Here is a 14,386-nt window from a genome sequence, read left to right as displayed (position 1 = left end):
CACTAAGCTATTAGTACTGTTTAAACGACTCCTTCTGCTCTAATTTTTTTAATGAACTATTTTTATCAGCTACTTACTTATAAGTTAGCTGCTCTAATCAGTATAGTATAAAACTGAGTGATTCCAAGTTATTTCCTATAAAAAAGCACTAATGACCATGGTTAAAAGCAGACCTGGGTGCCAAAGCAACAAATGAAGTATTGGAGAAAACAACATTTAAATGTTATCCTTCAACTTTTTTGAAGATTTAACTCATACAACATAAAAAGTACCCTTTTAAAGTGTGCAACTGAGTGGTTTTTAAAGCTGAACAACTATCACCAACCACTATCTAATTTCAGAACACCCTCATCATCTCAAAAGGAAACTCATACCCATTAGATCCATTAGTTGCCCCATTCACTTCTCTCAGACCCCATGAGCCATCAATCTATGTTCCGTCTCTGTGAATTTATCTATGCTGGGTATTTTAAACAAGTAGATTCATTAGCTATGTTACTCTTTGGATCTGTCTTCTTTCACTTAGCAGTTTTCAGAGTTCATCTGTGTTGTAACATGAAAAATTAATTCCTTTTCATGTCTGAGCAATATTCCATAACATGCATATTCCACTTTTTCCTTATCCACTCATGGACATTTGGAGTTGTTTGCACTTCTGGGACATAATGAGCAATGCTGACATGATCATCTTTGTAGAAGTTTCTATGTGGGCACATGTTTTCAGTTCTCTTGGATGTATAATTAGGAGTAAAACTGCTGGCTCATATGTTAATTCTGCATGTGTTTAGCTTTTTAAAGAACTGACAAATGGTTTACCAAACTGGATATACCATCTACTACTCCCACTATCAATGGACAGTTCCAATGGACAATGTTCAGGTTTCTTTACAACCCTTTCAACACTTATTATTTTCTATTCTTTAATATGTCTACTATACTCTTTAATTATTAATTATTACATTAATGGTCCTATTTTTATGCCTACAGAAAAGTACTTAATTAAACAAAACAGCTTTCTCACCATACACTAGTTCGAACAGTTAATTTATAAACCAAACTGAATCTACGTTTGCGTGAAATTAAAGATATTTTAAAATTTCTTTAAAAAAGTTTTAAAAGGGTATTTCTATTTGCTTTTATCAATGAAGACTAGAAAGAAGTCTGAAGAGGAGACATCTCAACTTTGCTACAACAGAACTGGTGTGGGAAGGTGCATAACAGGCTAAGCTGCTGCCTGCGATGCAGGCATCCTAAATAGGTGCTTGTTTTGAGACCTGCCTGCTCCACTTCCAATCCGGCTCCCTGCTAATGTGCCTGGGAAAGCAGCAGAAGATGATCCAAGTCCTTGGGTCCCTACACCCACCTGGGAGACCTAAAAGAAGCTCCTGGATCTTGGTTTCAGCCTAGACCAACCCTGGCCACTGCAGTCATAAGGGAAGTGAATTGGAGGATGGGAAATCTCTTTTTCTCTCTAACTTTGCCTTTCAAATAAATAAATAAATAAATCTTTGAAAAAAAAACATAATTGGGGGCAGGTATTTGGCATGGCAGTGAAGATGCCACTTGGGATACCCACATTACCATATCAAAGTGCTGGGTTCTAGTCTTAGTTCCACTGCCAATTCCAGCTTCTTGCTAATGTACATCCTGGAATGCAGTAGCTTATGGTTCAAGTACTTGGGTCCTTGCCACCCACATGTCACACATGGATTGAGTTCTGGGTCCTGGCTTCAGCCTAACCTAGTCCTGGCTTTTGTGGACATTTGAGGAGTCAGTCAATAGATGGAAGATCTGTGTGTGTGTGTGTGTGTGTGTATAAAACTAAACTAAAAAAAAATTTTGTTCTGATTTTGCATTGGTTAGTCTTTAAAAGAATTATTTTATAATTTATTTGAAAGAGTTACAAAAGGAGGAGAGAGAGAGAGAGAGAGGGAGGGAGAGGGAGAAGAAGAGGGAGAGGGAGGTCTTCCATTCTGCTGGTTCACTCCCCAAATGACTGCAATGGCCAGAGCAGAAAGCTGAATCAGAAGAGGAGCAGCCAGGACTCGAACCAGCACCCATAAGGGATGCTGGCGCTGCAGGCTAGGGCTTTAACCTGCTGCACCACATCGCCAGCCCCTGCATTGGTTAGGTTTTGATCTAAGATGTTTTGGAGTCATGTAGTAAAAATCAAGACAGGGGCCAGCACTGTGGTGCAATAGGTTAATCCTCTGTCTGAGGCGCCAGCATCCCATACGGGCGCTGGTTCTAGTCCCGGCTGCTCCTCTTCCCATCCAGCTCTCTGCTATGGCCTGGGAAAGCAGTGGAAAATGGTCCAAGTGCTTGGGCCCCTGCACCAACGTGAGAGACCCAGAGGAAGCTCCTTTCTCCTGGCTTTGGATAGGCGTAGCTCCGGCCATGGCAGCCATTTGGGGAGTGCACCAGTGGATGGAAGACCTTTCTCTCTGTCTCTCCCTCTCACTGTCTGCAACTCTACCTCTCAAATAAATAAATAAAACGTTTTAAAAGAACAAGCTAGTGGGGCCGGTGCGGTGGCACACTAGGTTAATCCTCTGCCTGCAGCACCAACATCCCATCTGGGCGCCGGGTTCTAGTCCTGGTTGCTCCTCTTTTAGTCCAAGTCTCTGCTATGGCCCGGGAAGGCAGTGGAGGATGACCCAAGTGCTTGGGCCCTGCACCCGCCTGGGAGACCAGGAAGAAGCTCCTGGCTCCTGGCTTCGGATCGGCGTACCTCCAGCCGTGGCAGCCATTTGGGGAGTGAACCAACAGAATGAAGACCTTTCTCTCTGTCTCTCTCTCTCACTGTCTGTAACTCTACCTGTCAAATAAATAAATAAAAATCTTTAAAAAAAAAAAAAAACAAAAAAAACACAAGATAGTATTCATAAATAATGCCAAAGTTGAAAAAGTTGAGGAATTATAAAATGAAGAGATGGCATTAAAAGATATCCTAGACTTTCTTGCTAAGAAGAAACTGAAGGGGCAGAAAGAAAATGTCATTTACTTAATCAATGTTGAAAAAATCATTCACAGAAAAATAGGACCTGGGGGCCAGCATTTGGTGCAGCAGGTTAAAGCTACCTCTTGCAACTTCAGCATGTCATACAAGCACCACTTTAGTCACAACTGCTCCATTTCTGATCCAGCTCGCTGTTAATGCACCTGGCAAACCAGCAGCAGATGGCTCAAGTGCTTGGGCCCTGTCACCCATGTGGGAAACCCGGACGCAGAATTCCAAGCTCCTGGCTTTGGACTGGCCCAGCCCTGGCCATTGCATCATTTAGGGATTGAATCAGGAGCAGGAAGATCTCTCTGCCACTCTCTATAACTATTCTTTTCAAATAAATAAAGAAGTCTTAAAAAAAGGGGGGGGGGGTGCGGGGAGGAGAGCCGGTGCTGTGGCACAGTGGGTAAATGTCCTGGTCTTAAGCGTCAGCATCCCATATGAGTGCCGGTTCAAGACTTGGCTGCTCCACTTCTGATCTAGCTCTCTGCAATGGCCTGGGAAAGCAATGGAAGATGGCCCAAGTCCCTGGGTCCCTGCACCCACATGGGAGACCTGGAAGAAACTCCTGGCTCTTGGCTTTGGATCAGTGCAGTTCTGGCCGTTGCAACCAACTGGGGAGTGAACCATCGGATGGAAGACCGACCTCTCTCTCTCTTTCTCTCTCTCCTCTCTGTGTAACTCTTTCAAATAAATAAATAAACCTTAAAAAAGAGAGGGAAAAAAAAAAGGGATCTAGGTATTACTTATAGTTGTAGTCCAAAATTCTCATCCCCACTCGTCCCCTGCCACAGTTCCAACCCACTAGCTCCCACCACAGCTGATGAGGTGATTGAAAAAAATCATTCCTGGCAAAGTGGAGGGGAAGACTTGTGGATTCTATGCATATCTATCTATTTTTATAGGACATAGTATCTACAGGACCTCCAATGGACAATCTGAGTCATGACAGTCTTTCTGTTTCCAAGTTCAAACAATTTCAAGTATATAAAGCAGATGACATAGGAGTCATCAACATCTGGAAACCTACAGTTTTGATCACCTTGCCCTCATAAACTTAATGCCTTCTTTACTTAATAAATATTCAGGGAATAGTCCCTGGTGATGTTCCAAAAAGCCAGCATTCAAGATGCTCTATTAACCGGTAATTCGGGGGGGGGGGGGGGGGGGGCGTTTAAATCTCAGTTCTGCAGATATCCTCCACAATTATTAAAAAGATATCAGTAAACAAGACAAATTCAAGGAGATTATGAATTTCATTGGGAAGAAATTATGTTCATTCTCTTTAATCTCTAACATTTTTTTCCAATTATGAGTAGGGGCAAGAAATTACAGTAATACTAGCAATCCCACAACTACCACCAACAGAAATCACAATGTAGTTGTTGCAGGTATCTCAAAATACCATGTACACATTGCTACTTTAAAACTGTGATCATTATTGGACTTTATTATTTAATGCATTAAATACTACTTAAAGTACTACTTGGAGTACTTTACTTTAATATTCTTTTGTAACCACTGTACTTCATTTTATGTACTTAAAAACACTACTCTGTGGAAAATATATATATATGAACTGTATTCTTTCAATATTAAATCTCCTATCACAATTATAATGAGGTTATATAATACTAAAAACTTTAATCTGAAGTACATACTATCAGTAATTAATTCTTAAATGGTTGGTGAGGGAGGGAATACATATATTTTCTCTCTGACAAAATATTAACAATTGGTGAATTTAGGCGAGGAATACCAGTGATCATTATAATACTATGACAATTTTTATGCAATGTAAAAAGCTAAGAGGATGAAGTGTTATTTATTCTTTTTTGTTAATATTTTTAAAAAATTTTTATTTATTTATTTGAGAGGTGGAATTACAGATAATGAGAGGAAGAGACAGAGAGAAAGATCTTTGGTTCATTCCTCAAATGGCTGCAACAGCCTGAGCTGAGGCAATCCGAAGCCAGGAGCCAGGAGCTTCCTCTGGGTCTCCCACATGGGTCAGGGGCCCAAGCACTTGGGCCATCTTTTACTACTTTCCCAGGCCATAGCAGAGAGCTGGATTGGAAGAGGAACAGCCAGGATTAGAATCGCCTCCATATGGGATGCCGGCACCACAGGCAGAGGATTAACCTACTGCACCACAGCGCTGGCCCCTAAAGATTTATTTCATTTATTTGAAAGAGAGAGTTTCAGAAAGAGGTAGACACGGAGAGAGAGGTCTTTGATCTGTTGGTTCACTCCCCAGATGGCTGTAATGGCCGAAGCCAATCTGAAGCCAGGAACCAGGAGCTTCTTACGGGTCTCCCACGCAGGTGCAGGGGCCCAAAGACTTGGGCCATCTTCTACTGCTTTCCCAGGCCATAACAATGAGCTGGATCAGAAAAGGAGCAGATAGGACTAGAACCAGTGCCCATATGGGATGCCTGCACTTCAGGCTAGGGCTTTAACCCGCTGCACCACAGTGCCAACCCCGAAGTGTTATTTATTCTAAGGAGCAGTCCACCGGATATAGCAGACTTCAAATGGATCCAAGGAACAAGAGTTTACAAAAACAACAAATTCTCTGCTCTAAATACTTTATCTTTCAACCTTATATATATCATTATGCCTTTCAGAGACAGACATATAGGATCATTAACTTTTTCAAGCGGGTGGCATTGTGGCGTAGCAGGTAAAGCCGATTCAAGTCACAGCTGCTCCACTTCCAATCCTGCTCTCAGCTATGGCCTGGGAAAGCAGTGAAGATGACCCAAGTCCTTGAATCCCTGCTTCCACATGGAAGACCAGGAAGAAGATCTTGGCTCTGCACTGGCGTGGGAGACCTGGAGGAAGCTCCTTTTTCCTGGCTTCGGATCTGCGCAGATCCAGCGATTGCAGCCATTTGGGGAGTGAACTAGTGGACAGAGGACGACCTCTCTCTCCCTCTCTTCCTTTCTCTCTCTCCCTCTGCCTCTGCCTCTCTGTAACTCTGCCTTTCAAATACATACATAAATCTTTAAAAAGAAACTTTTTTAAATACTCCAAGCATTCCTTATTTATATGCCAAACCTAATCCAAACTTTTTTTATGCTGAACTCAATGAAAATATATCATATCCATGAAGCTATCTCTTATCCTACTTAAATCAAGGAAAATGCTTTCCTTCCTGTGAAATCCCAAATTGTAGTGTTTCTAACGTTATACAAAATAATTATTGTAGATTACCTTATAGAATATGTATACAATATTTCAATCCCCAAATTAGCAAATACCATAGCAAACTCTCCATGAATGTTTAAGAGACAGACAAGTATATAGATAAGTGATTATCATACAACATGATCTACATAATCTGCCTAATCCTCTCACTCCTATTCAATATAAATTCTGAAAACACAACAGTGATTTTCATACTGCCTCAAGGCCATCTTAAGATTCACATGTAAGGGTGGCAGAATTAAAACTTTGGAGATGGGGCCAGTGCTGTGGCATAGCGGGTAAAGCTGCCACCTGCAGTGCTGGCATCCCATATGGGTGCCAGTTCAAGTCCTGGCTGCTCCACTTCCAATCTAGCTCTCTACTATGGTCTGGGAAAGCAGTAAAAGATGGCCCAAGTCCTTGGGGCTCTGCACCCACATGGGAGACCTGGAAGAAGCTCCTGGCTTCCGATCACCGCAGCTCCGGCTCTCTTCCTCTCCTTCTCTCTGTAACTCTGACTTTCAAATAAATAAATAAATCTTAATAAAACTTCGTTGACACTGCCAAAAATAGAACAATGTTTGAGCCAGTTTCAACTCAGTCACAGATAACATTCAAAAAGAATTTGACTACAGTGCCGGTGCCGTGGCACAGTAGGTTAATCCTCCACCTGCGGTGCCAGCATCCCATATGGGCACCAGTTCTAGTCCCAGCTGTTCCTCTTCCAGTCCAGCTCTCTGTTGTGGCCTGGGAAGGCAGTAAAAGGATGGCCCAAGTCGTTGGGCCCCTGCCCCCACATGGGGGACCGGGAAAAAGCACCTGGCTCCTGGCTTCGGATCGGCTCAGCTCCAGCCATTGCAGCCACTGGGGAGTGAACCAACAGACGGAAGAACTTTCTTTCTGTTTCTTTCTCTCACTGTCTGTAACTCTACCTCTCAAATAAATAAATTAATTAAAAAAAAAAAAAAAAAAGAATTTGACTTCCAGTACCTGTTCTTGGTAATGAAATTCATTATCCTCAATTTTCTGAATTTCTTCAAAAATTCTGTGAAAGAAGAAAACTATAATTAGAGATATACTGCAGTCTCTCACTAGAATCATCAACAGGAAAAGACAGTCATTGGCCACATAAATGTAAAGCCTTAGTGTACACTCACCCATGGGGAATGAGAGATGGAGAAAGGATGAAGAAATGCTATCAAGGTGGGACTAAAGTATCTGATTTGTAGCTCAAAGGCTTAAAGATACTAGGATTAATTCTTGGCCTCATTCTAAGAAGTACTGATTACCTTTGTTCTGGACCCAGCTTCTGCAGCATTTTTAAATACTGGAAGACAGTATGAGCAACCTGTAAATAAAGTATCTGATTAGTCTTCTGCATAAAGTGGCATCTGCATAAAAGAAAAGTAACTTCACTTAAATTATTTACCTCATAGAAATGTTCATAACCCTCATCAGTCAATGTAATAGAAATGCTGAACACTGAGTAAGTAGAATTCTGCTCAAATCCTGTCTCACCATTTCCACCAAACAATGCAAGAGCCCAGCATCTACAGTTAAAAAAAAACATATTAGTATCTCTGGATTGATAATCTACAAACACTTAAAATAAACAAAACAGATAGGCTTTCTACACTAAATTTGAGAACTTGATTCTTTGATGTAAGCATACATATTCCAACACGAACTTCAAAAGTACAAATTTAAAAGTACAGGCCTTCCAAAGAATTGTAGTACATTTAGGAATCATCAAAAGGAAATAATAGCTGGTGTTTGTATTTGTTTAATGGAAACACTGACAGATATTGCAACATAGTAAAACATTAATAGTCTTATGAAGTCAAAGCAATCTTATTAAAGAGAACAACACAAAATATTGAAAATATGATTACTAGAAGGCAATAAAATTTTCAACCTGTCTTTTAGAAGAAACCTAAAACATCTCAACTATATCCCTACTTAGAATGTCAAGTGAATTCTTTGAAACTACAAAGAAAGAAGCAAGACTTGTATTTTTTCCTGACTAGAATAATCCCAAAAATGTAAAACAAGCAAGGACACCAAAACAGTTAGAAATTCTAATTAAGTTCAGTAAGGCAGAAAGGTTGTATACATCTTAAAACATACATACATGCATTGTGAAAGCTATAGATGTACCCAATATCATTAGTTTATAATAACCCTGCCCTCTCACAGATTTCTTTAAATGTTCCAGTAAACAACAACATGTTAAAGTACTTATTTAAATTTTTTAACTTTTCTTTCATTTCATTTGTAAGGCCGGGGGGGAAAGGGGGAGGGAGAGGGAGAGGGAGAGGGAGAGAGGGAGAGGGAGAGGGAGAGGGAGAGGGAGAGGGAGAGGGAGAGGGAGAGGGAGAGGGAGAGGGAGAGGGAGAGGGAGAGGGAGAGGGAGAGGGAGAGGGAGAGGGAGAGGGAGAGGGAGAGGGAGAGGGAGAGAGGGAGAGGGAGATCTTGCATTCACTGGTTAGTTTATTCCACAAATCTCAAATGCCCTCACAGCCAGGGCTGGGCAAGGCTGAAGCCAGGTCCCCAGAACCTAGTCCTTTTCTCTACTTTCCTATTTTCAAATTAATTAGCATAAAGAAAACTCAAACAAGGAATTATTTTAATGTATTGGTCCTAATTCTAAAGTTACATTTCTATTATTTAGCCATAGGTTTTTAGCATACTTAAATTTAGCATACTTAAATTTTAGCATACTTAAAATGCCACAGGACACATTCTGCTATCCATAATCCCACATATTTATTACGGTTTATCTACCCAATGAGGTTTTTTATTAAAGTCAATCTTTTGGGTTGGGAAAACCTAGAGATCCACAGAACTTAAATAACGGAATCCCTTAATATCCAATCAACTCCAAATTCTTGGTTAGAGCTAATTTTTTTATGTAATTCTGGAACCTATTAGTTTCATTTATGTTTTCTGGTTGTGTTTTTTCTTTTTTTTTTTCTTTTTTTCTTTTTTTTTTTTTTTTTTGACAGGCAGAGTGGACAGGGAGAGAGAGAGACAGAGAGAAAGATCTTCCTTTGCCGTTGGTTCACCCTACAATGGCCACCGCAGCTGGCGCACTGCAGCCAGCGCACCGCGCTGATCCAAAGGCAGGAGCCAGGTGCTTCACCTGGTTTCCCATGAGGTGCAGGGCCCAAGTACTTGGGCCATCCTCCACTGCACTCCCGGGCCACAGCAGAGAGCTGGCCTGGAAGAGGGGCAACCGGGACAGGATCCGGCACCCCGACCGGGACTAGAACCCGGTATGCCGGCGCCGCAAGGTGGAGGATTAGCCCAGTGAGCCGTGGCGCCGGCCCTCATTTATGTTTTTTTAAAAAACATATTATTTATTTGAAAGCCAGAGTGACAGAGAAAGAAGGTGAAATGGAGAGATTTTCCATCTATTGGTTTACTTCCCAAATGCCAACAAGAGCCAGGGCTGAGCCAGGCAGATGCCAGGAACTCCATCCAGGTCTCTTATACAAGTGGCAGGGACTTAAGTGTTTCAGCCATCATCTGCTGCCTCTCAGGCTCATTAGCAGGAAGCTGGATGGGAAGCAGAGTACCAGGACTTGAATCAGGCACTTCTATATGGATGTAGGCCATGCCACTATACCCACCCTTTATTTATGATTTTTTAAATTGTATATAAAATCACTTCCCAACATAGGCTAAAAGGGTAAAGTAAGGAACTACAGAATACAATGTATATTAAAATAATCTAGGTTATTAAGATAATTAAGCATTAAATTTGATTCTGACTTCTAGCAGCTAAAGCAAAAGAACACATTATAGAACATTTATTTTATATTATTTTTCAAAGATTGTTACATGGAAAATACTTAATAACTGAGTACTTGCTTTTTTCTAAGGTAAGAAAGAATGCTGCCTTTGCCTTCATGTCCAACCAGCCAGGAGATATAATGAAGTGGCTTCACCCTTTCAGAAAAGTATGTCAGAAATAAAAGTCAAGGTATAAATACATCAAAAATATCTTACCTCTAAAACTATAAACTGAAAATATAATTATATAAACATTCTCACATAAATCCACTAAACATGAAATTGTAACTTAATAGCATCAATATAAAAACAGAAAGGTAAAATTTACCTTCCTCTGAAATCCCTGAATGAGTAAAATCACTCCAAAATGTAAATCTATTACTTTTTCTGTTGAACACCAAATATCTCTTTCATGAAAAAATCTTTTTTATTTTACCAAAAATGGAAGTAATACAGATTCTTTACCATTTTATAACCAATACAGATATAAGTCACTCTGCAAAAGCTCTCAGTATGGCATCAAGCTCTGTGGTAAAGTGAAATGTGTTGCTCTAAGGGTTAGAAAATCTTTAAAAAAAGAAAATATTTTATTTATTTATTTTGAACATCAAAGTTACAGAGATGGGGGCAGAGACAGAAAGAGATCTTCCACCCACCGTTTACTCCCCAGATGGCTGCAACAGCCAATACTGGGCCAGGAGCCTCATCCAGGCCTCCCACATGGGTGATGGGGCCCAAACACTTGGGCCATTATCCACTGCTTCACTAGTGTATCAGCAGGGAACTGGTTCGGAAGTAGAGCAGCCAGGACTCAAACTGGTGCCTACTTGGAATGCCAGCATCACAGTCAGCAGCCTTACCCACTTATGCCACAATGCTGGCCCCCAAATCTAGATTCTAATTTTAGTTTTTCCATTAAGTATATCAGAACCTTAAGCAAGAAACTTAACCTCACTGATTTTTTTCTCTTTCTCTTCGCTTACTCAATACAGTTTTCAGACAAATGCAGTTAACAGGTATTATTATCATAGAATAATATTCTGAGTAGTTGTATTCAAACAGTCTCTTCCTACTGGCTTCTACTATAATTTTACTTTATTGATTTAGTTGAAAGGCAAAGAGAATGAGAGACCTCCAATCCACTAACCTCACTCCCCAAATTCCTGCAACAATAAGGGGTATGCCAGGTGAAAGCCCAAAGCCTGGAACTCAAATCAGTCTCTCAAGTGAGGACAGGGACCCAATCACTTGAACCTGCACATGCCGCCTCTTAGAGCACACACTAGCAGGACACTGGAATCAGGAGCAGAGCTGGGGCTCAAATCCAGGCATTCCTATATGGGATGCAGATGTACCAAGCAGCATCTTAAATAGCTGCACCAAATACTCACCCAATACAATAATTTTAGAAATGTATTTGAAAAAAAAATGAGACACAGAAAAATTGATTTAGAAAATTGAAATAGGTTACAGAATTAAATTCGGTAAACTCTTGAAAGCCAAGATACAATATGATGATTTCAACTACGCTAAACAATATTCAAAGCCCATACAACATTGTTTAAAATATGAATTGAATTATATGTACACTAAGACTAGCACAGGGAAACCAGCAGCTAATGAACAAGCACAGCTCATCACACAACAGTTGCATCCGAGCAAAACTAAAATACTATATTTGGTATCCCCGGGGGGGGATAAATATTGTGCTTATTTGTAAAACAAGACTCCCTGTAAAAGTTGATTTATTGGAAATTCATATATTTAGAGTTTCAAAATGTCTGATAATGAATGTCCCTTTAAAATAAACTGTTTTAAAATTACAGAAATGCTAACCATCTTTGGAAAACAGAATTATGAATAGCTTTTCTATCCTAAAGTAATTTCCAAAATTTGTACCAAGAACTTAGGAATCAATCAGAGGAAAAACAAGGCTTTATAAATAGTGTATATAGTGTTCCATTTGCATAAAAAATATATATTTGCTTAACATTCAATATTTTAATGCATGAAGGCTATAAAAGAAACTGTTAAGGTTAAAAATAGCTTTGAGGATAGGGACAAAGAAAGGAGAAGCAGATCTTTAGTTTTTATTTAATGTCCTTTTGCCCTTATTAATATTTACAAGCATATTATTTTTATAGTAAGAATTTTGAACAAACTCATAAATATACATAATAATTTTAACACTTTCTGATACACTCATAACTGGACAATCAACATATACTACTTTTCCCTATAGCATCCTTGCACAGAAGCAAGCAAATGATACACATTTTCTTGACTTTTTCACTAGAAGCATACTGTTCTTGTTAATTCTATGAGATTTTGTTGCTTGAATATTCTAATATATGTAAGTGGCAAAAAACATTTTTACTGAGCGTAAGTATTACACATTACTTTTTCTATCTATTAGTGTATGTGTCCTCATGGTTTTGCTTTGTTGATGGTGATTTTTAAAAATAAGTTAAATTTTTATCAGCTCGTTAGCATTTATTTCAAATTAGAAATGCATTTGTAGGCCGGTGCCACGGCTCAATAGGCTAATCCTCCGCCTTGCAGCGCCGGCACACCGGGTTCTAGTCCCGGCTGCCCCTCTTCCAGGCCAGCTCTCTGCTGTCGCCAGGGAGTGCAGTGGAGGATGGCCCAAGTGCTTGGGCCCTGCACCCCATCGGAGACCAGGAGAAACACCTGGCTCCTGCCTTTGGATCAGCGCGGTGCGCCGGCCGCGGTGGCCATTGGAGGGTGAACCAACGGCAAAGGAAGACCTTTCTCTCTGTCTCTCTCTCTCCCTGTCCACTCTGCCTGTTAAAAAAAAAAAAGAAATGCATTTGTAGACATTATGACTGATCTCTTTTTAATAATCTGCTTGGCCCATTCTACATTACTCATATAAGATAATTATATAGATAAGCTGAAACCCTTTCTTAATTTGTATAAATCTGCTTTAACTCATGAGTAAATACTTGAGATTCCTACTCCCTCAAAATTATTTAATTTTACTTTTGACAAGATCAAAACAACTGGTAGCCTCTGTCATATAAATCATAAGCTAATATATATTTTCTACTCAAGTACTAAAGAAAACAATTACTAAAATTTACTCTAAACAATTTCAAAGACTCAGGAAAGGCAACTAGATGTAAGCACTCTGGTGTTCATACCCCCCAAAAAATCAATATAATATATAGCAAGGCTTGAAAAATCTAAGCGTAGTTAATTCCTAGGCTACTGGATTATCCTTGCTTATTAATTCAGGATTCCTAAACTAAATCATTTAGCACGCCTTAAAATTTTAACTCTCATTCAGAATCTAGTGAAACAAGTTTTCTCCTGAACTCTTACCTGTAATGCTGCTGTTGAGGCGGAAGTGCCCACGTGATGGTCAAAGCATGAATTTTTCTGATTGGAACAACTGAACAAAAAATTTCCCAGAAAAACAGATATAAGTGCTTTTCCATAAATTTTACTGTTATAAGAAGTTGTTTGTAAATGCAATATATTTCACCCTTTAATAAACAGGGGAATTGTTGTTACCAATTTGGATTATATAAGTTTTGTAAACTTCCTTTCTATTTGGTTTCACTGCTAGAGAAAGCAAGGATAAAAGTACTGTGAAATGTTAAGTATGGAACTCTTCTTGTAAAAAAATACGGGACTAGCTGGCACCGCGGCTCACTAGGCTAATCCTCCGCCTAGCGGCGCCGGCACACCGGGTTCTAGTCCCAGTCGGGGCACCGGATTCTGTCCCGGTTGCCCCTCTTCCAGGCCAGCTCTCTGCTGTGGCCCGGGAGTGCAGTGGAAGATGGCCCAGGTGCTTGGGCCCTGCACCCCATGGGAGACCAGGAAAAGCACCTGGCTCCTGGCTCCTGCCATCGGATCAGCGCGGTGCGCCGGCCGCAGCGCGCCAACCGCGGCGGCCACTGGAGGGTGAACCAACGGCAAAAGGAAGACTTTTCTCTCTGTCTCTCTCTCTCACTGTCCACTCTGCCTGTCAAAAAAAAAAAAAAAAAAAAAAAAAAAAAAGGGACTAGGAGTAGAGAGCCATGGCTAAAATCTAGCCCTACCACCATTTTACTATATGTGCAAAAATCGCTTACACTTCATTTTTTCTGAATCTGTTTCCTCATGGTAAAATGAGTGGGTTGGCTGAAGTACTTCATTTTTTCTGAATCTGTTTCCTCATGGTAAAACGAGTGGGTTGGCTGAAGTACCTCTAAGACTCTTCTCAGTACTATTACTCTATGATTCCATGATAAAAAATAAAAAGTCAGAAAGAATACAACTGAAAAAGAGTTGTCTCAGGAAGAAGTCAGCTTAACAGAATGGAGCCAGCAGCAGAAAGTGTGTGATGAAACAATCATTGATCAGAAGAAAGGGAGAGGAAAGAGACGGACA

General features: G+C 40.2%; 1 protein-coding gene across 2 annotated transcripts in view; it reads right to left on the bottom strand.

Annotated features, from left to right (window-relative positions):
* Positions 1-14,386, bottom strand: part of NRDC (nardilysin convertase) — a 93,587-nt gene that overhangs the window by 27,209 nt on the left and 51,992 nt on the right. For both annotated transcript variants that reach the window (XM_002715099.6, XM_002715100.6), the window contains 5 exons: positions 13,334-13,403; positions 10,067-10,144; positions 7,623-7,743; positions 7,483-7,541; positions 7,184-7,238 (listed from right to left, as the gene is read on the bottom strand). In XM_002715099.6, the coding sequence (XP_002715145.1) occupies positions 7,184-7,238; positions 7,483-7,541; positions 7,623-7,743; positions 10,067-10,144; positions 13,334-13,403 (383 nt within the window). The remainder of the gene's footprint in view (positions 1-7,183; positions 7,239-7,482; positions 7,542-7,622; positions 7,744-10,066; positions 10,145-13,333; positions 13,404-14,386) is intronic.

Source organism: Oryctolagus cuniculus, chromosome 7 (assembly GCF_051225735.1).
Source record: "Oryctolagus cuniculus isolate XC-2025 breed Fujian yellow rabbit chromosome 7, ASM5122573v1, whole genome shotgun sequence".
Lineage (NCBI taxonomy): Eukaryota > Metazoa > Chordata > Mammalia > Lagomorpha > Leporidae > Oryctolagus > Oryctolagus cuniculus.
Note: the sequence above shows the minus strand (reverse complement) of the source record. Positions and strands in the feature narration are given on the sequence as shown.